General features: G+C 55.9%; 1 protein-coding gene across 8 annotated transcripts in view; it reads right to left on the bottom strand.

The window, feature by feature from the left end:
- The window catches only part of CACNA2D2 (calcium voltage-gated channel auxiliary subunit alpha2delta 2), a 141,776-nt gene that overhangs the window by 31,367 nt on the left and 83,123 nt on the right, over positions 1–27,286 (bottom strand). For all 8 annotated transcript variants that reach the window (XM_070456027.1, XM_070456025.1, XM_070456028.1 and 5 more), the window contains exon 4: positions 1,978–2,037. In XM_070456027.1, the coding sequence (XP_070312128.1) occupies positions 1,978–2,037 (60 nt within the window). The remainder of the gene's footprint in view (positions 1–1,977; positions 2,038–27,286) is intronic.

Genomic DNA, 27,286 nt, shown 5'->3' with positions numbered 1-27,286 from the left:
CAGGCCTTTGCCAAATGGGGAAACTGAAGTTCAGAGAAGGGCGAGCTCTTGCTGGGTGACTGTGCCCAGTGTGCGGGGAATGGGTCCTCAATAGCACCTGTCTCAGGACCTGGACACCCCCGAGACCCGGGCTCTCCTTTCCGGTAGGCCCCTGGGATGCCCCCTTTGGCCTGGGATAAGCTGTTCCTGTCTCGGATTGACTGAAAATCAGGGGTCAGGGATCCAGTAAGATGACTCTTGAGTTTTCTGCAGAGTCAGGAAGAGAAGATGGGTTTGGGGCTGAGGCAGCCCTTTCCTCTTCTAGTTCCGGGCCTGGACTAGGAGGGAGAGAAAGCCAGGCTGAGGGCTTCCAGTCCCTGACTCCCCGATTCCTTCACTCTGCTCTGTCCCTGCTCTGCATACCTGTCCTGGGCCAGGAGGGGAGGGAGCAGATACATCAGAAACAAAGGAAAGGACACAGCAGGAGCCAAGGGTTCCGGAGGCCCAGCAGGTGGAGGGGCTGATGTGCTGGGTAGCCAGAGCAGACTCACAGGGAAGACACAAGACATGTTGGGCTTCCTCGAGGAACAGAGTGGGTGGAGAGATCAGAAACAGGGCTGGAGTTAGGTGTTGGGTGTGGCTGGAGCACAGGAGGAGGAGAGGGAGGAGGCAGGCTCAGGAGAGAGGCAGGGACAGCCAGATCCTGGGGCCTTGGGTGCCGGCTCAGGCTGGGCCGCGTGGGGAGTCGCCAGGGTGCAGTTATTTGCAGGCAGGGGCGGGTATGAGAGGCCAGGGAGTGCAAAGTGGCTGCTGCCGTGCATATTTCTGATCAAGAGGCTGAAAAGGCAGGGTGGCCCAGGGTCGGGTTTGTAGTGCTGGAACGGGGAGCAAGAAAAAGGCCAGCCCCCAGCTCCCAGGGAGGGAGGAGGGGTCCAGGGAATCTCTAGTTGATTTACATGTTCACTGTAGACAATCATCTATTACCTCCAACCCCATGTGAGCTCCCTGAGGGTAGCACCCAGCACCCACCAGGGAGCAAAGGAAGAGTGTTATGGTGGGGGTTCAGAGTGACCTGGGGGGATGGGGGCTGGGAGAAGGAACAGGTTTACGGGGTCTTCATCACAGACATGAGCCCCCCTGGCATCTGACAGGCTGGCTGTGACTCTCTGCCTCCGACAGGTAACCTCAGGTAGGTCAACCACTCTGTGCCTCAGGCTTCTCATCAGTGAAGCAGGAATAACAGTCTCTCCCACCTCCTAGAGGCACCGGGTTCAGAGCTGGAGTGAGTCAAGGCCTCCCCCACCCCTTATTGGCCTCTGTGTCCCAGGGGCCAGCTCTAAGTGCCAGCACTGAGCATAGACACCACTGGGAAGCGTGACCCACATTCCCGAGTGGCTGTGGAGGACACAGCGAGCCCTGCACTGCTCTGGTCCCCAAAGCCTCGGTCATCCTTGGCATGGGGGTGTTTCCTGAATCTGGGAGGAACCCTGCCTCGGTCTCTCTGCTGGTTTACTGTGATCCTCTGACACAAAAAGTGTCTCCAGCCCACCCCAAATCAAACACACTGCCTAGATATGTGAGGCTGGGGGTCAGTGAGGCATCCCTTCCCTCCCCCACATTCTGGACCCTCCGTCCTCAAGCAGAGTCCTGCTCCCAGCATCTCCTGCCTCCACTTACTCTGGGCTCTGCTGGAGGAAGGAGAGGATTTCCTGGCTGTGACAGCCTGGTCCCCGATCCCAGCCTGGGGGCCTTCTGTTAGGGAAGTCCGGGAAGGGGATAGGGTCTCTCTCCCCCAGCGGCTCTCCCACATCAGTGTATTTGGGAACCTCAAATGCCTGCTGAACATTGGGCAAAGGTTCCCGGTTTCACCCCACGGACCCCTTGGTGCCCTGCCAGTGGGTGAGTGCAGCCTCCCCCTTCCTCCTCCCCTGCATTCATATCCACTCTTGCTGGGGGTGGACAGGTCCTTGGGCCTGGGGAGGCCACTGTAGTTCTTACCTTGATGTTGTCCTGCCAGCGGTGGGCTTTCTGGAAGTTCTCTGCAGCATCGGCCAATCTCTGAGGGACAGAGCAAGGACGGTCAGAAGCTGAGGAAGATCTGTGTCCAGCCCAGAGCCTTCCCCGTCCCCAGCACTCCCCGGGGCCAGGCTGGCTCAGGGGTTCCCTGGACATCCTGCCAGACCCCTCAGGGATTCCTTAACCCCACACATTCTCCAGCTTGCTGTGTGGGCCCTTCCACCACCCACAGGAAAGGCGAAGCCTGCACAGAGTGACCTGAGTGGCATCTCCATGGGACTCCCTGGACTTCAGCTCAGTCACATTTCAAGCCCACAGGATGGCAAGGGGATCCCCAAGATGTTTCAGGACCTAGGCCCTGCAGCCAAACTCACTGACACTCTGTGCTCACTACAAACCAGTGTCATCCAGTGCCAAGAGGAAGGCCCTCCCCAGTCCAGGATGAAATGACACAAGAGACAGAATGCCTCGCTGATGCATTTGCTCCCAGCTTGTTCAGGGCCCAGATGGAGGTGCCCATGGCCCACCTCTGCCCACCCAGACCCACTGTCCTTGTCTTGGCTTCCTGAGCCCCCTCCCAACAGCAATCTCCAAGCCTTCTGTCCACACAAGCCTGGTGCATCGTTTGGCACTGGTTCCTGTGGCCTCCTCCACTGAGGCCCCTGTGCCTCTGAGCACAGCTGTCTGTGTATCCTGCACTTTGTTACCCGGTATGCCTGGGGCCAGACCATGCTGATGTGCGGAGACGTGGCAGAGCCAGGCCTGCCTTCCACAGTCCAGAAGGGAAAACAAACACATCACCAGGCAGAACAAAGAGGGCAAAAGAAGCTGAGGTGCTTCCGGGAAGCTCAGATTTGTGGGAACTTAGGACATCAGGGAGAGCTTCCTGGAGGAGGTGCTAAAACCCTTTGGCTACCCTCTGGGCCTGAATCCTCACTGCCCAGAGATTCTTATTTTGTGGATTCCGTGGATCCCGCCCCTTTAGGAAGTCCAGAGGCTTCTGAGGCCAGAACCGAGCCTGGCCCTTTTGGGCCTCCTGCGGAACTGAGTGAAGTTTTATTAACAGTAATGACGACTCACCCTAAACTGGTCACCTGCTGCATCCAGGCTTGATCTGCGACCCCCCTCCCCAGGCCAGCAACATATCAGGGGTACCTGTCACCATCCACAGCCCGCTTGATGTGTCCTCAGCTGAGGATGCCCAGGCACAGAGATGGTGAGCAGTCTGCCTGAGGTCACAGAGTGACCCTGGGTCGGGCTGGGTCCTCGGCGTTGAGTTTGCCTTGTGCAGCCCATGACCAAGGTCCGAGGGCGTGCTCTGCAGGGTCCACGACGCCCGGGGAGGAATAGAGTGGCTCGTGCTTGGGGAGAGGCTCTGATCCCCAACGCCCTCTCCCACCCCATGAGTGATGCAGTAGGGTCCTGCCCTCTGGCCTCCAGCTCCTACTCAGAGGACCCTGGCCCCTTGGTATTCAAGACACTCCCATCCCTCAGTCCAGGCCTGATGGCTTGTGGGCCCCAGAGGGAAGATTCTAAAATAAAGCCTGGCAGCTGCACACCGGGAGAAATGAGAGACCATCTTTTCCTCCCCTCTAGCATGGTGGGGCCTGGTGGGATCCTTACAGTGCTGCAGCCTCCACCCTCTGGGCAGGATGTCACCTCTGGCTGTTAGAAAGGCTGCCCAGAGTTATTCCCCACTCCCGCTGTGCCTGGCTCCCCCTCCTCCTCTGGCCAAGAGCACTGAATACGGGGAAGGCTGTGAGGCGGGGGGACATGGGGCAGGGTGGGAAGTCCCTTTCAGAGTCAAGCCTCCTGCCACCCCACCTGTCTTTTTTGTAGCTCCTGTCCTCTGTCCACCTGTTACTGTCATACTTGCTTGGCTGGGCCCCACCCCGCCTTAATTCAGCTTCAGGAACCACAGGCCTCTCTTCCCCTAGATGGTTCCTAGATCCTGCCTCCAGTCCTGGCCCCTCCTGTATGCCTAGATACCTTTCTGAGGGTAATCCTCAGGCCCACTGGAGCTTACAACACCCCCACTTGGAGTGAGCCCTTCCACCTTGTGACTATTACCCCCTATATCTCACCCTTAATGCAACTCTTGGGACTTCCTTGGTGGTCCAGTGGTTAAGAATCCAACTTGAAAGCAGGGGACGTGGGTTTGAACCCTGGTCGGGGAATTAAGATCACACATATTGTGAGGCAACTAAGCCCGTGTGCTGCAACAAAGACCCAGCACAGCCATAAATAAAAATAAATTAAAAAAATTTTTTTAAATGTTACTCTAACCACCTTACTGATCATCCCCAGCCCAGGCTCCTATGTCCTCTCTTGCCCTTCGCCATCCTTCTCCGCACAGCACCTGGAGCTTTTGAAATGTGGATCTGGGGGTGCATGACAGTCCTGCTTCCCCACAAACGCCTAAACCTTTGGCAGTTATCTGTGGCTCTGCACAGAAAAGGCAAAGCTTTTCTGAGACCCCAGGAGCTCCCCTGCACTCAACCTCTGCTCCCCCCTTTCCATTCGGAGGCATCCTTTCAGCCTAAACCACAAGCACCGCCACCCAACGCCGAGTCCCTGATGGTCCCTGATTCACAGCTGGCAGCACCCTTCCGCAGAGGACATACTGTGTGACACACGGGGTTAACAACACTTGTCACTTCTGTTAATTGAGCACTGACCATGCATACCGGCCACCGGGCCTGGATGGGAGTGTGTGAGCCCCAGGAGCATCCCCTGGGGTCATATCTCGAGGGGCGAGCCTCTGGCAGTCACTGCACACCCCCTTTCCTTGCCTGGTGGCCCACCACTTTCCCAGGGATGCCAGACCCTTCTCAGAATGGGCCTGGAGCCATTGCCACTTCATGGAGGATGAGGCTGGGACCCACGTGGGAACGACCAGATCAGGGCCCTTCCCCCAGAAAAGCCACAGGGTTGATGGGGTTGCAAAGACCAAAGTGACTCTAGTTGAAATCTCCAAACTGGGCCAAGCCCTTGAGGAACTTTTTCTTTGGCCCGTACCGCCCCCGCTGGGTAGGGATGCCTGCTCCTTCACCTTCTGAGGGCTTAGGTCTGACCCTGGGAGTCATAGGCCTCAGGAACATGGGGGCCAATGGCCCCTCGGGCTCTCCAGGCGAGCGGTCAGGGTGAGGGAGACCGGGGCGGGGGGGCCCAGCCCCCAGCCTCCTTGAGCTTATGGAGTCCCATGGGCTCAAAGGCCCGGGTCAGCCCGCTGACTCGTGAATAACAGAGTTGCAATAGCCACAGCGAAAGGATTACTTTTAATCCTCAGTAACGATCAAGCCATTATTATTTTTTCAGTGTTACAGATCAATCAGTCCATCCCCAGGCACTGGACGTGTGGAAACTGCTAAATACACTGGTCTGGTGGTGCGGGAGGAAGAACTGAGGCAGTTGGATGGGGGTGGACAGGGCAGGTTGTGGAGGCTTGGGGTCCCTCGGGTCTCAGGGTGAGAGGGGAGAGGACGGGAGTTCACACGAGGGGCCCCAGGCAGGGATCAGAGCTGGGACCCTGGAGCCTTGGGTTCACATCCTGGCTTGTTCCTCCAGCCCTCAATTTCCTGCCTATACGTTAGAAATAGTAACCTTACCCACTCAGAGGGCAGTTGGGTTCCTGGTGGCCCCCTTGCTCCAAATCCCGGAAGCTGCCCATAAGGCCGAGTCCTCTGGTGTCTCCCTCGCTGGCTCTAAGCACATGGTCCCTCACCCACCTCCGGGCCTCCCCGTTATCCCCTCTTTCTGTTTGGGATGTGCGCCCCACCACCTCAGTCAGACTTATCGGACTGTCACCTCCTCATCTCTTCTGCAAGCCTCCTTTCGCCCTTGGCCAGCCCACGGGCTCCCCTCCCCTCCGCTGGGCACCCATCTCCACAGAGCCCACAGCACTCAGGCTTGCTCAGGACTCGCTGGGAGACAGCTCACAGCTCTGTCTTCACCTTGCCCTGAGGTTCATCCTCCTTGCACTTTCCTCCCACCTCCCCCTGGGTCCCCCTGTTGGCCTGGGGGAGATGCGCTCCATTCCCACCCCTGACCCTGAATGCCTGCTCCCTGGGACCAGCTTCCTGCTTGGGTTCTGGGCTCTGCTCTCAGAGCAACCTGCAGTGTCTGGTGCTTCTGGTACCAGGCCCCTGCACATCCTGCTCCTTCCTTCTGCACTCCCACCCAGATTCCTCTAGCCTGTTTCCTTTCCTCACACTTGAGGCATCAGCTTAGACTCCATTCTCCTCCTAACCACTCCCTGATCAGCGCCAAGCTCCCCTCCCTCCCCATCATGGAACTCAGAAAGCCCTCTGCGTTTCCTCTTGAGCTCTGAGCTTGGTGGCGGCTGTATCTGACCGCTGTCAAGTTCACAGAAACCTGACCCCTAGCAGGTAGTAGGTACACAATGAGCGCTGAAAGTGTTGGTCGCTCAGTTGTGTCCAATTCTTTGCGACCCCCATGGACTGTAGTCTGCCAGGCTCCTCTGTCCGTGGAATTCTCCAGGCAATTCTGGAGTGGGTTGCAAAGTAGGTACACAGTGAGCATCTGATAAATCCAAGTAGGACTGTCTGTGACCTGGGTAAAGGCTGGGGTTTGGACTTGCCTGGTCAACTCTGTGACCCTAGGCGTGTGGCTTAACCTCTCTGAGACTCTTCATCACATCCTGGAGGGTGAGGGCTGCCTGTGAGGATGACGCTGCTACGAAGTTGCTGATGGTGGCTTGGCTGGCCCGTGATGTCTCCATCACGGCCAGGGCACTGGAGGGAACCGTGGTAGGACTGCTGAGCAGGGCTGCTCACGGCCAAGTCAATCACGGTAACAGCGGGCATTTCAGAGGCAATTATCAGAGGGTTTCACTTAACAATCAATTTCCTTCAGCTCCGGAAACTGTTCTTACAGGAAACGGCAAGAAAGAGGAGAACTGAGCTGTGGACAAAGCTCCCCTGGGGAAGCAGCCCCCTGCACAGACACCTTTGAATTTCACTAAGTTCAAAGTCTCTCAATTGCTGTGGAGCTGAGACAGACTGTGACTTGAGATAAGGGCCCTGGGGGCCACGGTGGGCCCTTCTCAGAGGCCAACATCTGGAGGGTAAGACTCCACTGCGTCCTGGGAGGGGCGGGGCTCGGGCCTGGTGGGGTTGGAGCCCTCAGGCTGCTCCATCCTTTTTGAGGTCCCGCTCCCTCCCCCCAGGCTGGGGACCCCACTTCTTCTTGGCCTCCTTCCCATCTCCCTCACCTGGAAAACCCATCCCCCACCCCCACCCCACTCCGTGCTGGCCTAGCCTGAAAGGGTCTGGGGAGCAACTGCCCATCAAACAGGATTTGTTTTGTGTAGCCCAGAGGGACAGACCATAGGAGTTTTTTTGGTCTTAATTAGTTAGAGCTACTCTCTCTTCCTAGAGGATATGAGAGGCTTAGGATAAAAGGGTCTGAACCTGTGGGGCACAGGATATTGAGAGCTGTGCCAATGGGGGCCGTGCCTGGCAGAAGCTGTGATGGGGGCTCCGAGGTGGAGGTCAGGGGCAGCCAGCTCAGAGTGAAGTCCCAGCACCAAGTAGGTGCCCTGAGAACACCGCCAGAGGGTAGCAAAGAAGGTGATGATGACAGACAGACACAGACACCGCCCCTGGAGTTACCCTGGACTGATGGCACAGTTGATCCAACAACAGGTGGAAGACTGTACCTCTTCCTCGCCCTCCCGAGCCCACCCCTAGGAAGACAACTGAGAGGTGGGTCCTTTTGTTCCCTGTTCTGTAAAGGGACCGAGCATGAGTGCCACTGCCCTGGGCCCCTGGTGAGGAAGTGGTGGAGGGGGCATCAGTAATTCTGCCAGCAGTGCTGGACGCCGAACCTCCCAGGGAAGGATCAGGTCTGGCCAGGTGGGCTGGTTGGCCGCAGGTCTCTGGACCTGTTTCCCAGAGTGGTTCCTTGGCCCTTTCCCCAGGAGAGGGTATCAGTAACTGGACTCTAAGATGTGGCTCCGAGCCCACCCCACCCCCAACCCTGGTGTCACAGGGTAAGTACCGGGGTGCCCTGAAGCCTCTGCCCAGCACAGGACTGCCGCCCCTGCCACCCTGCTTCCCTCCCCACCTGCAGGCCCCGTGTTAGCTCTGTATTGTGTACTGATAGATACTAAATACAGATTTCCAATTTCCAGAGCTGTTATGGTCTAATGAGTAAATAATATACATATTTAAAACTGTCTAAAAACATATCTGCATAATTAAAATATCTGCATAATAATGAAGCAAGATGCAGCTTAGCAAGAAGGGCGCTGCAGCCCCAGGGCTGACAATAGGGGAAGACGCATAGGTGAAAGAGAAACCCTGGTGCTGTGGGTCCCTTCTTCCTGCCGCCTCAGCCTCAGTGGGTGTCTGCCTGTTTGTCCACCACCTTCTTTAAGCAGGTACATCCACAGACAGTCAGGGACCAGGAGAACCCTTACTTGGCCCTGTTCTCGCACAACTTGTGGCCTGGGGAAGGCGCATGTGCGGGCGGACAGTGCCTGTGACGTGAGTGGTGGGTGAGCTGACGACTCTGACTGCTCAGAGCTTTACGGGCATGACCTCACTCGCCACGACCTCCTGTCCGGATGTCCATTTTGCTGGATTCTGAGGGGGTAAAGAGAAGTGCACCAGTGGGGACAGAGAAGGCTGACAGGACCCACGACCTAAACATGGCAGGTATGGGGAGGCCTGTGGCTTTGCCTTCCCATCCGGTGGCACCTTCTGGGCAGCACAGGCACTCAGCCCTGCCCTCCCGCCCTCTCCACGGCCCCTTCTTCCAACCCTTCCTGCATCCATCCACTCCAGGCACATCTGGTACCTGTCTCACGATACATCTGACCCACGCTTTCTTTATTAGCCATGCTTTCAGCTTAAATATGAAACAATCGGATTTCCTTGGTGATAGAGTGGTTAAGAATCCACCTGCCAATGTAGGGGACACGGGTTTGATCCCTGGTCCAGGAAGATTTTCCACATGCCGTGGAGCAACTAGGCCTGTGTGCCACAACTACGGAAGTCCGAATGCCCTAGGGTCTCTGCTCCACAACAAGAGAAGCCACTCCAGTGAGAAGCCCACACACCACAACGAAGAGCTGCCCCCGCTCATTGCAACTAGAGAAAAGTCCTTGCACAGCAACGAAGACCCAGTGCAACCAGAAATAAATAAATAAGAAACAACCACTGGAACACACCCCCCAAACCCAGACCAAAAATCCAGCAAGCAAAACTGCAGGGAAAACAACAAACACTCCGAGCTGCAAAGGGCGCCTGTAGATGTCACGTGACGCCCGCACTGTTGTTGGCAGCGACAGGCTCCCTGACCTTTTCCCTCAGCAGCCACAGGAATTCTCCAGGAGCTGATAAAAAAATTTAGTAAAATGGAATTTTTTTCTTTTTTTAAAAAAGGTCAGAATACATGTAACAGGGAAAAGCTCATTCGAGTCGTGGTTCCCCTCTGGAAGCGGCCCTCGTCTCTCCAGCCCCGGGCCTGCACTTGTTCACTCCCTGTGGGCACCTCAGCCTTGGTTATCGATGCCTGTGCCCCCTCGGTCCCCACCCACAAGGGGCAGCCTGTGTTTCAATTTCCCAGGAAAAATACGAAGAAGGGAGGGGTGGCTTCTGATGAAGAAGGAGATGTGGCTGGGGAGCCTGGTGTCCAGAGGCTTGAATTTCAGACCAGACAGGATAATTCTGAGCCCCCAAGGATGGTTGCCAGCTTATATTTTTTCATAGGAGGACATTTAAAAAACCCACTCTGTCTTGTTACTGATATGAACCCTAAAGTGGACATTTCCTTCTTTTTAAAAATTTAATTTTTTTAGGCTGTGCCCTATGGCATGTGAGATCTTAATTTCCTGACACGAGATCGAACCCACTGCCCCTGCTTTTGGGAGCACGGAGTCTTAACCAATGGACCACCAGGGAAATCCCCAAAGTGGACATTTTCACATCAGAAGTAGAAAAGCCATACACTCTGAGATGCTTGTTCCCAGAAAGGAAAGGAGGGGAAGTAGTACTCAGGTGATGACACAAATTCCACTGGCTTCAATGCTTTAGCTTTCAACGGGAACCACGGTCAGTACGAAAATGTGTGAACAGGGCACGGGGCGAGGAAAGGGGGCTCTGGGGGCTGGCAGAACATTCGCAGGGAGCAGTGTGAATCTACAGAACAGTTGTCAGGATCCACAGATGAAATGGCAGATTTCAGCTCTGGTATCAGGCTACTTTGGGAGGGGATGCGAGTGGCCCTGCGAGGCCTCATGCTAAAGGCAGCAGGGCAGGCCCGGCGCTTGGGGCCCTGCCCTGCCGGGTCACTGCTGCTGGCTCCTGGGTCCCCCATTGGGCACCTCTGAGAGATTCCCTGGTGAGATTTAAGCCAGTAAGTCCAACATACTGCACCAGGTCCATTTTTGGGCTGTGGCCCTGGAGCCCTGCTGAAGGTGTGAGGAGCCCGAGCCGAGGGCTGGGCCAGGTGGACTCCGAGGCTGCTGAGATTCCCTCCAAGGCACTGCCCTGCTCAGCACAGTGTGGGTTGGAACCCGCCAACCTAGCTGGCACGTCCTCAGCTGCCAGCATGAAACCTGCCTGTCTCCACTGTGAACCAGCCCCTGGGGAGCCAGGTGGAATTTCTCATAAATTTGCCAGCTTTGTCAGCCTTCCTCCCTCTGAAAGAAGACCTGGTGTAATTTACCAAAGTCTCTTTCATCGTTTTAAAAAAAAACACATCACATCACAAGAAGGTTATCAGGCCCAGGGCAGGAGGAAGAGATGAGCAGGACCACACGCCTTTTGTCTAAGTTTCCTCCATCAGGTCACGTACTAGAGACACACACGTGTGGGCATGGGTGTGTGTGTCCCTGTGTGTGACAATGCCCTAGTCACTTAGGAGGACTGAGCTCCTAGGGCTTGGTGACTGACCCAGCATGTACTTTGAGAAGCACGGACCTTTTCTCTCTGGACCTCAGTTTCTCATGGCCATAAAAGGGACCAGAAGCCCACCCGGCCCTCCTAGGGCTGTGGAGGTGTGAATGAGGCATGGGCAGAAGGCAGGGTGTGGACTCACCCTGGAAATCAGGGACACAGTCCCAGGTAGTGGGTTGCCTCTTCCCTCAGTTTCACCCCAGGACCTTCTGACTGCTCCTTTCAACCTCGTTTCTCTCCTGGGCCTTCTGACCTTGACTTGACCTCTTCCCCTCAGAAGTTCATTTCGACAGACTGTCCCTCTCCTCGGCACCACCTCTGTCCACTGTCCCCCAGCACCTTAGCCTTCAGTCCAGCCCGGCCCCAGGAAGGGACCAAGGGCCCATTTCAGGGTCCTACTCAACCCACCCAGGCTGGGATGTCACTTCCCTAAGGTCACCCCTTAGAAGTTGCTCCCCTCCAAAGCCCCCAATACCCATGACCTCTTTCTCCTCTCCAGAACACTGCCCTCCCCTGCTCCAACCCAACTTCAGGTTCCCACCCAAGCTGCTTGGCATAAGCTCATCTGCCTCAGGCCTTCACACCTTCAGGCTCCTGTGCCCCCATCCAGTGTTTCCTGGATGTCCTGACCATGCCCCCTTTCCTGTCGCCATCCTTTACAGGGTTCTGTGGCCTGTCTGTCATACTTGTCACTCCCATCAAGCTGACCTTGGACTCTGCCTCCTGCCATGCTTAGGTTCCCTGCATTTGTCTGTGCTGTGCCCTGAACCCGGACGGCCCTCCATGCCCCCTCTCCATCTGTTAGGAGTCAGCGCCCATCTACCTCTTCCGGGAAGTCTGGTCTCCTGCTGGGCTGGGGTTTCCAGAATCCCCTGTGGGGTCTCCATCACTGTTGTGTCTGGCTCCCTCCCAGACATGGTCTCTTGAGGGCAGGGAATTGATTCTTGGATGGCAGTGGCCCCAGAGCTGGGCACAGACTTCTACCATGGCCAGTGGAGAGGGGTGAGGGGGGAGTGGATCAGAAGATGTCCTTAGGGACCTGCCGTCTTAGAGGTCCTGGGTTTCCCTGGGATGGAGGTGGCAGAGACTAGGTCAGAAGCAGCATTGACAGACCCCAGGGGTACAAGGTGGTGTGGAAGTAAAGGTGAGCACAGGGGGAGGCTGAGTCTAAGTATGGGCCTCACTGGGGCACCCACCTAGAGGGGCCAAGGAGTCGCCTTGGGTGTCTGAAATGCCGATGTTTGCGCTCCGGGACCCTGACCCCACTCTGGACTTCATAAAAATGGCATCCACTAGTCCCACTCCGCTGCTGTCAAGTCAGTGATGAGATGGTTTCAAAGCAAAAGCCATGGAACCCTGCTGGAGAGGCTGGGGGAGGTGGACATGGGCCCCTGGGGAGTTCGGCACCCCCTGCTGCCCGCCCCACCCAGATGAGTACATTTTCCTGACATGCTCCAACACCCTCCTCCAGGAAGCCTTCTCAGATGCCTCTTTGCCCCACCACGGGAGGGTGGTGGCTCCAGTGAGAAGGCATTGCTGTGACCTTCCCTCTGCCCTGTCAACAAATGTTTACTAAGCATCTTCTGTGTGCCTGGACTGTGCTGGGAATGAGTAGGTCCGTGAGCAGTATAGACACAGCACTGCTCACACGTGGTGAGCCAGCAGTAGGGCCTCCCTATATTCCTGCTGCAACTGTCTCACTGTCCTGAGCACAGAGCTTGAGAGCCCTCCGCAGGAAGAGCTGCCTGGGGTGGCAACTTTGCCGGCAGAATTTAGGGGTGCTAGGAGGCCTCCCGCTATGAAATGTATTTCCACTTGAAAGTTGAGCCTGAGCGCCCCCCACCAATTAGAACAGCAGAGCTGGAGCCTCCGCCTGTGCGGACAGCAGAGCCCAAGCCCTCACCCAGCCACCATGCTCCCTTTCCATGATGTTATTTTTACACTTTTTCCTAAAACACAGCCTGAGCGGGCCCTTCTCGACTCTATTAACATTAGGAATCTAATCAGTAATCAGGCAGCTCATAATTTTCTGATTAGCTCTGATTAGGCCTAACCTCGGGGGGAGAGGCAGTGGGACGGTGAGGAGGGAGGCGGGCCCAGAGGGGCATGGGATGTGCCTGAGGGGGCACTGGCTGGGCTGGAGGTGGGGGGCAGAAGGAAAGAGCCCCTGGTTCCACTGTGGTCTGTCCTGGGGGAGGGTATGTGGTGAAGTCTTGAGTTCCACTTAGTCAGAGAAGTTGCAGGGCTCAGAGAGCAAGGGTGGCAGGGAAGGGGCCCCTGGCTAACCTTGCAGCAAGAAGCCCAGGGCAGCTGGGCCAGGACTTTCAGCACCTTGGACAGAGTAGGAGGGATGGCCAGGCGGCCTGAAGGACTGGGTTTGGGAATCCACTTGGGTCGTTGCCCTGCTTAGGCCCCCCGGGTCCCACTCTAGGAATTATCCCAGGTGCAGTCCTTAAGTGACAGTATCAGTGACAAGGATGGGTCCTCAGAGGGCTGCAACACGTGACCTTGACGTGGAGAACTGTGGCTAAGACACGTAGACAGGGCCGGGCTTGATGATCATTACTTTCAGTGTGGAGACAATGAGGCTGGGGCCCCTACTGCACAGTGGGGGAGTCACTGCCTGGAGGGACTGATCAGGCAATGGTGCCAGTTAGGGGCAGAGCTTGGACCTGCAGTGAGGCATCCCAAGAGCCTGGACTTGTACTGAGGCCTTCCTTTTGACTGAGGCCTGTTTGTCCCCTTTGCAACACACGCCCAGATGGAACCATGGTGCTGGCCAAACTAGACCCATGGCTATGGTCATCCCTGGCTGAGCATGAAGTCCCCTCAACCACTAGACTTTTCCACAGGCCCGGACTTCTCGGCGCCACACCCTGGAGCTCTGGTCAGGTCAGGGTCAGAGTGGCCTTGCCCCGTCCCTCGTCTGGATCACAGGTCACCACCCCTTGTTGAATGCAGCCATACAGGTGACCTCTGATGAAGTACACAAGCCTGTTGGCAGAGATGTGTACAGCTAATGCCATGCAAATTGGCACAGAGGCAATCAGCCTGACTCTAAAAGCTGCCCTACCGGCCGTAGGCTGGCTCATTGTCTTTTCTGTCAATTTGCATCTCATTACCCAGAAGGCTATGCTCACTGGAGGTTAAGAGGAAAAGAGAATCAAGCAAGCCCCACTGAGTCCTGCTGCCAGCTTGGGCACAGCCCACATGTGGGCAGGGTTGCCTGGGGGACTCTGTCATGAGGGACACTCCAGAGGAAGCCTTGATAGCCCCACAATCCCGTCACTACCACCATCATCACCTCTGCCACCACCAGAGGGCTTCTCTCATCACTATCATCACCATTATCTCCATCATCATCGCTGATCCCTACTTAACCACCATCAACATTCCCATGACTACTGGCCAACATTCCCCATCACCACTGCCAACACTGTTTCATCATCACCACCTCGATGACCCCATCACCACTGCCCACATTGTCCTTACCACCTCGGCACCACTCCCACTGTCATCGCCAGAGTTATTCCCATCAACATCACCACTGTCATCCCCAGGGGTTACCCCCATCACTGTCACCACCATCACCAGTAGCTACACCATTGCTACCTTCATCCCCATCATCACCGTCACCAACACCACTACTGTCACTACTGCTATCATCACTGTCTAACATCAACTCCACTATCAACATCACCTCCACCACCTTCACTATGGCCATCACTCCACTGCTTGCATCTCGCGTCTCCTTGGGATCACCACCTGCATCACTGCCCTCACCACCTTCTGGCCCATCACCTCTGCATCCCTGAGGAAAGTCTCATGAATGGGCAGAGGCTACTCTTTACCTTTCTCTGCCCACCACCCTCCAGCATCATCGGAAGACTAAGGAACCTGTAAACCAGTAATTCAGTGGTCAGAGATCTCATAAATCAACCAACCAAATCTGTCCTGGACACTGGTGCTTGTAACTGGGTGTCTCAGGAAGGAAGCCCCCGTGGCCAAGGGGTGGGGTGGGCAAAGCCCCTGGGAGGGTGAGGCTGACTTTAATCCCCTGATCAGCCACCACAGTGCCCCATGGGGGGCAGAGCCAGGAGCACCATGTCGGATTTGGGCGACTGATGCTTGTCCCTCACTGAACCTTAGTTGTTGTTGTTCAGTTGCTCAGATGTGTCTGATTCTTTGCAGACCTCATGGACTGCAGCACACCAGGCCTCCCTGTCTCTCATCATCTCCCAGAGTTTGCCCAAGTTCATGTACATTGTCATTTAATCCATTGAACCTTAGTTACTTTGACCCTAAAATGAAGCTCTGCATAGTCCGGACCTCACAAGGCCATGGGAGGATGAAGGCAGACAATAAGATAACGTTGAGGATCTAGGACCCACTCAAAAGGTCACATAAAACCTATGGGAGGGGCTTCCTTGGCGACCCAGGGGTTAAGACTGTGCTCCCAATTCAGGGGGCACAGGTTCGATCCCTGGTTGGGGAACTAAGATCCCACCTGCCATACGGATCAGCCAAAAACAAACACCTGAGGGAGAGTAGTGTGGTTAGACCAAACTGGGAGGGTTCCTGGAAGACGGAAGAGCAGGCCAAATGTGAAGGACAAGGCTAGACAGAGAGGAGACGGAAGCGGATTCCAAACGGGAGCCTCAGCAGCACAGTCCTAGGGAGAGGAGGGGCCAGGGCGGCTGATGCAGGTGGTTGCTCCTCCCATGCCTCCTGTCCCAGGGTGTCTGTGGTCTTGGTATGGCCGAATCTCTTCCACAGGACATTGTGATTCACACCTTGCTTCACACATGTGTTCCCTTTAAGCCCCATGAAGCCCAGTCATCACTCCCATTCCACCGACAAGGACACCAAGGCTGAGAGATGAAGCTGAACCAAGGGAAAGCAGGGATTCCCCGGAAGAGGTCACCCAGAAGGGTGGGAATGGGAGCCATATCTTTCTTTCCACTGGGGTCACCATTCTGCTGGACGTGGATGCTTGAGACTCCAGTCCATCACTGCCCACCAGCCCTGGTGGGCAGCAGCACAGGCCCCACCTGGGACATGAAGCAGGGCACTGGTTGGCCCGGGGGCGATGCTGGGGGCCTGGGCAGAGGCGACAGGCGGACAAAGGCGTGGAGGCGGAGGGTGGGGTGGGCGCAGCCTGGCTGCCAGGTGGAAACGTCCAGGGTAAAAGCTGCTCTGAATACTGGCTGCATCCCGCTGCTCCAATCAGCCTCGACACTTGGTTATTACGAGAAGTAAAGGCGGCCGGAGGGACAGCTGGAGCCTTGGCGACAACATTTAAGGCGTTTGTCAGAACCGTGGGACACGGGCTGCCAGGCGCTAATGGCTTCTGCTTGCTGCTGCCAAGTGAGAGAAGGGCGGGCAGGCGGAGGCGGCCTTGCTCCTGCCCGGGCCCCGTGCCTACCCCACACCGCGTGGCTGCTCCACGACAGGTAGGGCCCACCTGGGCCTTACAGATGCCTAGCAACGGCCAAAGAGCCATGGCACCAGCTGGGGAGGGTGGGACGGCAGCCAGGCAGCACATGCTGGCCTATTTGGGGCATCTCTGCCTACCCACTCTCCCCCCAATTCAGGCTGTAGCCCCGCTCCCCTGGGACAAGGGTCAGAGAGTCTGTTCAGGAACCCTAAATCTCAGCTGGCTAGGGCCACCTCAGCCCCTGGTCTCCTCAGGCCTTCAGGCTGGTCTTTGTGCGGGTGAGACTCCTCTAGTGATGGACCCACGGTGGACTCAGATCTATCCTAACTAGGTGAAATCACCTCTCCTGGCCTCGGTTTTCCTCCTTGTGAAATGGGAAAATGGCACCATCCACTGCCACTGCATCAGTGAGAAAACAGGAGAACGCTGAGGTGCAGACCACATGGAGCCTGGAGGCACGTGTGCTTATTAGGAAGAGCCAGCCCTGGTGGCTCAGGGGTAAAGAACCCATCTATCGATGCAGGAGATGCGGGTTCAATCCCTAGGTCGGGAAGATCCCCTGGAGAAGGAAACGGCAACCCACTCCAGTATTCTTGCCTAGGAAATCTCATGGACAGAGGAGCCTGGTGGGCTACAGTCTGTGGGGACACAGAGAGTCAGACACAACTTAGCGACTAAAAAACAACACAACAGTAAGACAGTCAGATGTCACTGGGAGTGGGGAAGTGTGGACCTGGGGCTGCCTGAAGAAATAGCTCCTGGAGCGGGGCCAGAGCAAGCTACAGGAAAAGGTCAGGACTTTTCCAGGGAGGAGAAACCACAGCCAGGTGATCAGGTGGGGCTTTGAGTGTTCCTGAAATATTTAGGGTTGTCAGGGAATTCCTGGAACTGGAAGTGCACTTGGACCTGTTGTCACAGCCACACCACTGAGCACTCACTGCACTGTTTATGAATCTCTAGAGCAGCCCCTACAAAGCTGGTCCCATTCCAAACCCATTTTCCAGATGAGGAAACTGAGGCTCAGAGGAGGGTTACTCAGTTTGCACTCACAGCTCTTTGAGGGCAGGATGGGGGGTTGTTCTTGGGATTTCGTAACAAATCCTCCCTCCCCCACTCATCAATTCACCCATGAGACATCCTGAGGCCCCTCTGAGACCCTGAAGCCCCTCTGAGGAGGAAAGGAGCCTCTGGACGGCTGTGGATCAGAGAGAATGGGACAGGGGAACACTCTGGGGCTGGGTGAGAGATTTCGGGGGTAGGAGGAGACTTGGATGGGCCTGAGCTCATCTTCAGCTTCACTGCATGACCTTGCAGTCATCATTCCTGGGTGGCCATGGAGTTCCTGCCCCTTTCCCAGGGCCTAGGCTGAGGCCAGAGAAGATAGGAGGTGTATGTGGAGAAGGTGGGGGTTGCATGTCCTCAAGGTCATTTGGTGACCTCGGGCCCCCAGAAGCCCTCCTCCACTTGTGATCAGCCTCCAGCACTGCCGCCCAGCACAGCCTGTGACCCTCACGGCGTCAGGGCTGGGGTGCTGCTGCGGGTTTGTATTCATCAGTGTTAAGCTTAGTGATCCTTTGCAGGCAGCTGTGCTTGGCTGTGCCTAGATCTGAGGCTGTAGCCCGAGTTGAGGGCCTGGAAGGGCAGGGCCCAGTGGAGCAGACTCCGAGTCCTGGGTTGGCTGGATCAGCCCCAGGGCCACCCTTCCATGCCCATCAGGGCAGAGCCTCCATAAGCGATCTTCAGCCCACTTCACAGGTGGCAACATCAAAGCTCAGCAAGAGGTGGGAGACCCCCCCTCCCCACCACTAAAGTGGGGGTGAGAAATGAGGCTAAGTGTAGAACTTGCTCACCACTCTCGGGTCTGTTTCCTTTCACTAAATCCAGAGCCAGGCAGTCTATGGGGCAGGGAGGGTCTTTGTGCCCTAGGGTCAGCCCAGCCTCAGCCCACCAAGGTATTGAAGGCCTCCATCTGATTCCCAGCCCCCAGCTCTGCATGGCCCAAGCCTGCTGACCCATCCTCGGGGTCAGGTCCTGGCCATGGGGACCTTCCGTCCCCAGTATTCTGAAGCCTGATGTCATTCCCCTATCCCCCAAAGCCTCCTACTGCTCTCCCACAGGAAAGAGGGGGCAAGTGGGACTCCTGTGACTGGGGACTCTTGGGCCTCTAGGGAGGAAGGTCTGCCCAAGGGATCTTCCACTTTAGTAGCCAGGGGGAGAGGAGACCTCTTCCACTGGACTTTGTGGTCAACAGTTTTGCAATCCTGGGGGTGGAGGACTTGGAATTGAAGGAGGACGTGTGTGCATTTGCACTTGAACATATACACAGGTGTACCCGCATGAAAGGATGTGAATTCAAGTGCAGACATTAAGAAGGCCCACGTATGTGAATACCTGTGCATATGGGCATGGGAACCCCTGTGTATATGCATGCATGCATGCAAACGTGTGTTCAGACCCATTTGCACAAGGTAGGTGGTCCTCACCTTCGTGTCAGGAATTCATCTCCTAAGGCTCAGGTGGGCGGGGCAGCTTCCTGCTGTGGCTGGGCATGCAGAAGCTTCTGGACCCCTAGACCCTGCCGCCTGCCATGCGCACCTGGCCACATGGGCCCTCTGGCTGCCACCTGCCTCATTCATGCCTAGTGATCCACTTCTCCAGTGTGCCCTCGATTTGTCCACTGGTTTACCTTCCTCCCATCCCTCACCCCACTGCGATCACTTTGTTTTGTGTTATCTTATACGAACTAAAACCACAGTATGGAATAAGTGAACAGGAGATGCCCAGGGCCCCTCCTCCTTCTTCTTTCAGCAAACATGTTCAGGGCCTGTGCCAGAGACACTGGCCAAATGAGGCTCTCTGCCTTGTTCTCACAGCATTCACAGTGGAGGGAGGGGCTTCCACTTGTCTCCATGCTCACCCTGCCCCCCAGCCCCTACTTATGGTATAGCCAACACTAGGCTAGACACATATCCAGAGCAAGGAAATCCTGTGCACCAGTCCCAAACCAATGGCCCCACTGGATGCCTTCAGGGCTATAGTTACCACTTACGGGGGCCCAGAGTCCACATGTGACCCACACAACCATGGGGGGTGAGGCTGCTGCTACCAGCCCACTTTCCAGAAGAAGGAGGCACAGGTCAATGGGGCTGAGTACTCCACAGCCACAGAACTGGCAGGAGGTAGAGCAGGACACACCCCTATGTCTATCAGACGCACTGTAGCCTGTGTTGGCCACACCTGTGGGGCCGGTGATCCCAGCACTGTCAGCAGCAAGGACCAGATGGGATCTGAAGCCTCAGGAGGAGGGACACGCTTTGGACTGCAGCCCAAGTGTCAGCTCCCAGACTCTGCTCCTAGTAAAGGTGGGAGACGCTGAGCGACACATTGTGAAAGTCTTCCCCAAACACCAACCCATGGGAAGCAAGACTTGGCTTCTGTGGGGAGTCGATTTAAATATCTCATCTCCATTGGTTAGAACACAAAGCACTGGCTCCCCCTTGTTCCTTTGGCTACCAGGAGGCTCACAGTCAAACTGGAGGCTCAACTAGACCAAGCAGCTGGTCCTAGGGTTGCTCATCTTGGCTCTTTTGTCTCATTCTTACTATACATATTCTATGTTTTTAAAACCCTGTGCTTTTTATTTTTAAAAAAGAGTATTTTTTGATTGAGGTGGGTCTTTGTTGCTGCACACGGGCTTTCTCTAGTTGTGGTGGATGGGGGCTACTCTTCATTGTGGTGCCCGGGCTTCTCACGGTGGTGGCTCCTCTCATTGCAGAACACGGGCTCTAGGCACGACGGCTTCAGCTGTTGTAGCACATGGGCTCCGTAGCTGTGGCACATGGCTCAGCTGCTCCATGGCATGTGGGATCTTCCTGGAGCGGGGACTGAACCCGTGTCCCCTGCATTGGCAGGTGGATTCTTTACCACTGGGCCACCAGGGAAGCCCCAACTTTGTGCCTTTGAAGAATATATTTAATTCACTTGGCTGCACTGGATCTTCAGCTGCAGCACGTGTGATTTTTTAGTTGTGGCATGTGACCCCTTAGTTGTGGGAAAAACTCTGTGCTTTCGTGGAGAGCTGCTCAATAGTTTGTCAAATGCACTGGGAAATAAAGCAGATTAAACTGTGCTCCCCACCCCACCCATTCTCTCCTCTTTTAGGAAGCAGCTAGACCCATGGGAAGGAAGACTGTTCTGAGAGTCAGGGGGCCTCCGTGCTCTGTGGGGTGTCACACACTCCCCAGCCTCAGCCTCAGTGTTCCCCCTTCCTGGACCCCTGTCTTTGCTCCCCCATCTCCACATCCCACGAGCCAAGGAGAGTAAGTGATTCTGGGAGGCTAGATCTCCTGAGGATGGGCGGCAGGGCCCTGCACCGAGCCAACGGGCTGACTGGCATCTGGCTGGCAGGCACAGCCGTCTCCCTGGAAAACGAGATGCTTCTTATTGAGATAACGAATCGCTCCATTTAGATCCAAATTAACCTCCCCCAATTACCCCATTTTCTACCACATTTCACCAGACTGAAATCCCCCTCTGTCCGCAGACTGGGCCCCATCCCTCGTCTCTCCCAAAGCCACGGCCCCACCACATGCAACAGCTCCAGAAGGGTTGGCAGTGGCATGGTCCTTCCATGGCCCCATTTTCCTTTTCCTCCTTTTTCTTTTTTTTTGAGCGGGGGGGAGGTGGGAGGAATGGGAAGTTTGATGCAGCTGCCACTCTGAGGAGTGGGAATTTTTATTTTATTTTATTTTTTTAGCTCATTCTTTGAAATAAGGATGCAATATGGGATCAATTTTTGATGACAGTGAAGTAAGAGGGGAAAATAGTAGCAATTTTCTCTTCTGAACATGCCCTATTTAATGGAAGGATGTCACAGTGGAGTTTTATCCAGAGGAGGGAAGAGGGCCTGGTTCCCAGGGACACACGGTCTATCAGAGATGCATGGCAGGATCTCAGTCTGGGGGTGTCTGGGCACCCCTCCCCATCCCCCCATGAGGATGGTTGCCAGGATCCAGGACTGAAGATGGAGAGAGACAGAGGCCACAGGGCTCCCTGTCATCTTCTGAGGCCCAGCTGCATTGACTATCTCCCCTGACCCAGCATCAAGGTGGACCCTCCCTGCCTCGTACTCTGCTGGGCTCGGCCTGCACCACAGTTCTAGAGCTGGGACCCACCCCCACCCCCCCCACCCCCAGCCCCAATCGCTGGGATCTGGTGTTAATTAGGGTTATAAAAGCCTGCCCAGCTGCTGCTTCTACCTTTGTGTTGAACCTAGGGAGCCGAGCTTCATTGATCCTGGAACTGGGGGAGGGAGTGGAGAATGAGTGTGGAGGCAGATGGGGGAAGGGGATGAGACACTCAAGGATGGGGAGACACTCAAGTGCTGGGTCCTGAGCTATCAGGACTAGGGGTGGCCAGGGCACCCGGGGCTCTTGTCTTGGGGCTTAGGAAGCGGTAAGGAAAGGGGCAGAGATGGGGGACTTTCTCAGTGTGAGTGTTTCTCGGGGGAGATTGCAGAGGAACTGTCTCCTCCAGCATCAAACATGAACTGGAGTCAGACATGAGCTGTGTGGAATGGGGGGCCTTTAGACCCAGTCCAGTAGAAATCTGGGGTCCCCTGATGGGTATCAGGGAGCTAGCCCTGCTCCAGCCAGCCTCGGCCCACCCTTCCTGAGGTCCAGTCTCCTCTGGCCATCTGTCTTCCCAGGCCTTCCTCACCTTGGGGCGCATAGACCGGGACAGGAATGAATTGGAGCTGTACCTCAAAGGCCTGAGCAGCTTGACCACAGACATCTCATTCATAGACACATGAAGTCACGCCAGGCAACTCATGACCCACAAGCACAGCACACGGTCATGCCAAACCACACAGAGCCCATGGCTATGAAGATAAGCAGCTATGTGCCTGCACAAGCTGGGCCCCTGCCCAGATGCAGTCCTTATAATCAACAACTTTGACTTTACACAGTGAGCAGAGCACTGGCCTCTCCAGAGCTTATTTCCATCCAACACTCATAACCCACTACATACAAGCAACACACAGCCCCCAGTGCAATCTTACAGGCTCTTCATGGTGAAGCCAAAGGGGTGCTGGCAAGAACAAACCTTTTGCCTCCTCTAGGTACCCCGTGAAGCAGAAACCGAGGGGCAGGGCAGCTCCTGCCTAGAAATGCCTGCAGATCCCAGGAGGGGAGTGGGGAGATGGTGGGCTGGGCCTGGCATCCCAGTGCCCGCCTGTTGACAGATGTCACCCAAAGCCACACCCGCCACCTCCCTTTCCTCCTCGACTGTGGCCGGGCCTCTGAAATAATTAGCAATTCTGCTCAACAAAACGCTAGCCCGATGGGATAATAAACTCCAACATCTGTCAGAAGAGCGAGCTCCTATGGAATTGCCAAGAGAAACATTTTTCTCCTCATTCAATTCACATTTAAATCGAAAACAACCCCTCCAAGTCTGTGCCAGGCCGGCGGCACGGGGCTCTGGGAGCCCACAAGCTGTTCCCGGGCCTGCAGAGAGGCTTGGACGAGTGGTGATCACTCACTCAAATTAACAAATCATTTTATTTAGAAATGAGAATTTATAAGTGATGGATGGCTTGAGAGTTCTGGTGGGGGGAGGAAGCCAGCCATCAGCCCTGTTTCTATGCTGGGGGGGGGGCAGTGGTGGGCAGCCCTATGTCATCCCTCCTCCCATGCCCCAGGCAGAAGGGCCCCCGGAGAGCTTCTGCCATGGGAGCCAGCTCTCTCCATCTCCACAACCCCCCAGTGTGGCAGGCAAGCCAGGAATTATGCTGCTGTTCTGCAGTGAGAAAATGAGGCTCAATGAAATGCCCAAGGTTCCCAGTTGCTCCTGCCAGCCTGAGAAGGGCACAGACCCTACTCTGAGGGCACTTATTCCAAAGCAGCCTCCTGGACCTGCAATTCCACGTCTGGGCTGCAGGAGGTGTTGCACAGAGAGCACTGAGTCCTGTGTGAGTTCTGGCTATAGACAGTCTTGGCTTTATCCAATACAACTACATTCTTCTGTTCTTAAATGAATATTTACTTATTATTTGACTGCATCAGGTCTTATTTGCAGTACACAGGATTTCTTATGTGGTTCATGGGCTCTGGCTTCTCTAGGCACTTGGACATCTCTCTAGCTGTGGCACTCAGTTTATTTGCCCCATGACAGCTTAGTTGCCCTGCAACATGTGGGATCCCAGTTCCCTGACCAGGGATTGAACCTGCATTGGAAGGCGGATTCTTAACCACTGGACCACCAGGGAAGTCCCTACAACTACATTCTTGAAAAGAAGCCATGGAGACTTGAGTTCTAGGCCTCGGGTCTCCAATTCACTGTCAGCACCATGAAGGATACACACTTGGACTGCCAAGGGCCTTCCCAGCTATGAGGGCCTCTGAGGACCGAATACCAAGTACTGATGAATGGGGGGGAAAAGGCTGACAAATGAGCCTCAGTTCTGGCCAGACCCCTCCCTGGGGATCCCACAATGCCCACATGTCCTCCAACTTCCTCTTTCAGTGCCTGCGTATCCCCATCAGTGCCTGCGTGCCCTCGTCAAGGACTTCGCTGCTCTGTCTATAATTTCCCAGCAGACTGTTCTTTCTCAGAGGCAGGGACAATGCTGTTTTTTTCCATCCAGCGGCCCTGGTGCCCAGCTCTTGGTAACTGTTTGGTGAATAAACAAAAGAATGAATGAATGTCTAGCTGCACAGACACTCAAGAGGCATGAGACAGGGGCTTGATAATACCCGGTTATCATGACACTCTCTCACCTCCACGCTTTTACACACGACACTCCTTCTGTACAGAAAGCCATTTCCTCCTCCTCCTCTGCCTGGACAAATGTTTCCTGGCTCTTAATGCCCAGTTCGGTTGCACCCTGTGCTGGGCCTCTTGCTGCTCAGCCTCTCATAGCTCTGGTGACTGAGGGGCAGGTGCCAGGCTGGTTTACAAGGCTGGCCATCCTGGGCCGGGTTCTCTCGAGGTCACAGTGGGGTCTGATTCCTCCTGCGTCCCACCCCTGGGCCACAGCTGGGTCTGTGGGGACTGAGGGCACAGTTGACCTCTGAAAATTTATCAGCTTGAGCAGATTGTCAGGAGCTGCTGAAACAAACCCAGAAATGCCCCTGGTGGGTAGATGGGAGTGTGGAGAGGTGAGAAGACAGGAGGCAGAGCCAGAGGGACAGACAGGAGAGGAGCGAATTCCAGGAAGGCAGGATGAGGAGGGGACAGAGTGTTGGGGCTGACACTAGAGGCCGGGCTGAGACCCTTATTCCTCCTGTAGGCAGGCCACCTCTCTGCAGGAAGCCCAGGGAATGGTTCCTCCTCCCTAAGCTGTTATGACTATGAGTTCCGAGGCTCCACCGTGGAGAGACCTGCTGTGGAACATGCCTGCTGATTTGAGCCTCAGGGAGTCCCTTCCGAGGTGAGAGCCGGCAAGGATGGGGTGCCCTGTGAACCACAACCCTGTGTCCTGGACTCCTCAGGCACTGCAGGGAGTGTGGGGAGATGCTTTACAAGCCACGGGGCCACATCAGACTGAGATGGGATCTTGGGAGACCTGGGTCGTAGCTAGAGCTTGTGAGTCTAGGGCAAGTTCCTCTTGCCTTCTGTGCCTCAATTTCCCCAAATGAAATATTCACCCTAGTCTGCCTGCCTGTAGAGACAGTGGTGTGGGGACCAGAGAGAGGGAGACAGCTGTGGTGGGGCTGGGCACCAGGAGTCACCAGGGCTTTCCAGGCAGGAACGTGTAGGTGCGTTTGTGTCTGCCTGGGACACACAGATCAATATCACACCCGGGCAAATGCGGGTCGAGACGCACACTTGTACACGTATTCCACGTCTGTTAGTAGGCATTCACGTGAGGGCCTAGGCCTTGACTGTGCGCCTGTGGCTGTAGACTGGGAGATAGGACACAAGCACATGGCTTTATATACACACACACATTTGCTGGTGTCTGAAGCACACTCACAAGAGTGCCTACAGTGGGACGGGCCACGCTGATGCAATAGACATCACGAGATGGTAGAGCTCTCCCCTCCCTTCCTACCCCAGCTCACCACTCTTCCAGCACACACCACACATCTCTCACACCCCCACGCACGTAAGCTCTGCTCCAGAGAGCCCCGCCCTCCTCAGCCATACACATGGGCGTGCATATCCATCCAGTGCCATCGCTGATGTGCACATGGGGCGTGTTCCAGCCAGAGACAACCCCCACTGAGCAGACACACACTCCACTTGTCTTCTGGCCTTGGGAGGGTCCCCCTATCACTGCTATGAACTCTAAAGGGCACTTGGAAGTTCTATTTTGCTGACGCCAGGGTGCCCCAGGGCTGGGCAACCCAGGAAGGTCCAGCGCCACCTGCTTGGCCCACCCTGCTCATCTCACCACCTGTATAGAGGCCCGGCTGGGCACGGGAGGGTGTCTGCGGAGCTCCTGCCATTCAGGCTCCTGGCAAGGGCAGGGGCGACTCAAACTAATGCTCGGGAAGCTGTGTCCCAGGTGAGGAGATGAGGCTCCCCTCACTGAGCCAGGAGGAAGGGCTGGCTCCTCCTTCTTACCACTTGCACCCTTGCTCATGCCCAGGTCTGCACTGTAGGTGGGGGTGGCGGTGCCCCTGGCTTCCCTGCTGTGACTGTCCTCTGACACCCCATTACACCTTCCACCCCTCTGCCTTCCATCTGGATCAGAAGGTCCCCAAAGGCAAGACTGGGTTTGCTCTGTCACTGTCAAGTTCCCAGCAACCAGCACAGGGCCTGGCACACATGTGTGTACTTGGGGAATGAGCAGCACCTGCATGACAGGTTCAGGTGAGATGGGCTGCGAAGGGAGAAAAAAGCCTCCATCCCTGTATGTATCAACCGAACGACTCCTGTGGAGATGAGGAGGTAGGAGGAGATGGCAGTGCTGTCTTGAGTCCCTTGGCCCTTGGGGGCTGGAAGAGGGTCTCTGGAGGTGGGAGAGGTACAACCTGCAATGGCAGCATCTCAGGATGCGTCATGGGAGGTGTGCCCAGAGGAAGCTGTGAGTTTGTGGGAGGCTTCCTGGGCTGGGCCCAGAAGCCCTAAGGTGGAGCCCCTTACCTGCAAATGAGTGGGGAGCTAACAGGAACATGTGGAGGTGGGGACTTGTGTCTCCTGGACAAGGGAGGACTTACAGACAAGGAAGCCTAAAAGGTGGAGCCAAGGAAAGGGTTTAGCAAGAGAGATTACGGTCAGATCTTGCAGGATCCGATCAGGTTGGATCCTTGCAGATCTCGCAAGGAAGAACTTGCAGACATTTAGAGGGCTCCAGCTCTCAAATGGGCACCCGAGGACATGGTGGCATCTCCCTCCAGACTCAGGGACAGGTTAATAGGCCACTGCCTGGGGCACGGGGACAGGCCAGCCTGTCTCCAGCCCCATAATTAAAGAAGGTGTTCTGGTTCCCTGACGTCAAGGAACTGTGTCCCAGCATCCCTCGGCCATGATCTTGTGAGCCAGGACTTGATCTTGTGCCTCTGAACTGAACTTGGAATTTGACCTGTGAAGCACGTGTGACCCAGCGGGTGACCCTGAGGCCACGACACAGCCTGGGACTGCATCTCGCCTGACGAGTAAACCTGTAGGGCACATCCCCGAGCTGTGACCCATGGAGCTCACAGCACTCTCACAGGAGAACACGGTGCCTTAGATGCGGTGCATATGGGCACGTGCTGCTGTGGTCTTGAGTGATTCTGTGGGACGTGGTGGGAGTGCACGCAGGGAGCTGGTGCCCTTCCCCAAATCTGGCTGTGACACCTGGGGATGGCATCCTCAGAAATGCCTCCCTTGGCAGAGCTGGGGAGCCAGGGATGGTGACCCAGGGCAGGGGGCAGCCAGTGCCTCCTCTGCGCCAGGACTTGGTTCCCCTGGTTTCTCCATGGAGACCCAGGAAGGC

Source organism: Odocoileus virginianus, chromosome 26 (assembly GCF_023699985.2).
Source record: "Odocoileus virginianus isolate 20LAN1187 ecotype Illinois chromosome 26, Ovbor_1.2, whole genome shotgun sequence".
NCBI lineage: Eukaryota > Metazoa > Chordata > Mammalia > Artiodactyla > Cervidae > Odocoileus > Odocoileus virginianus.
The sequence above is the reverse complement of the archived record's forward strand: the minus strand, read 5'-3'. Positions and strand labels throughout refer to the sequence as shown.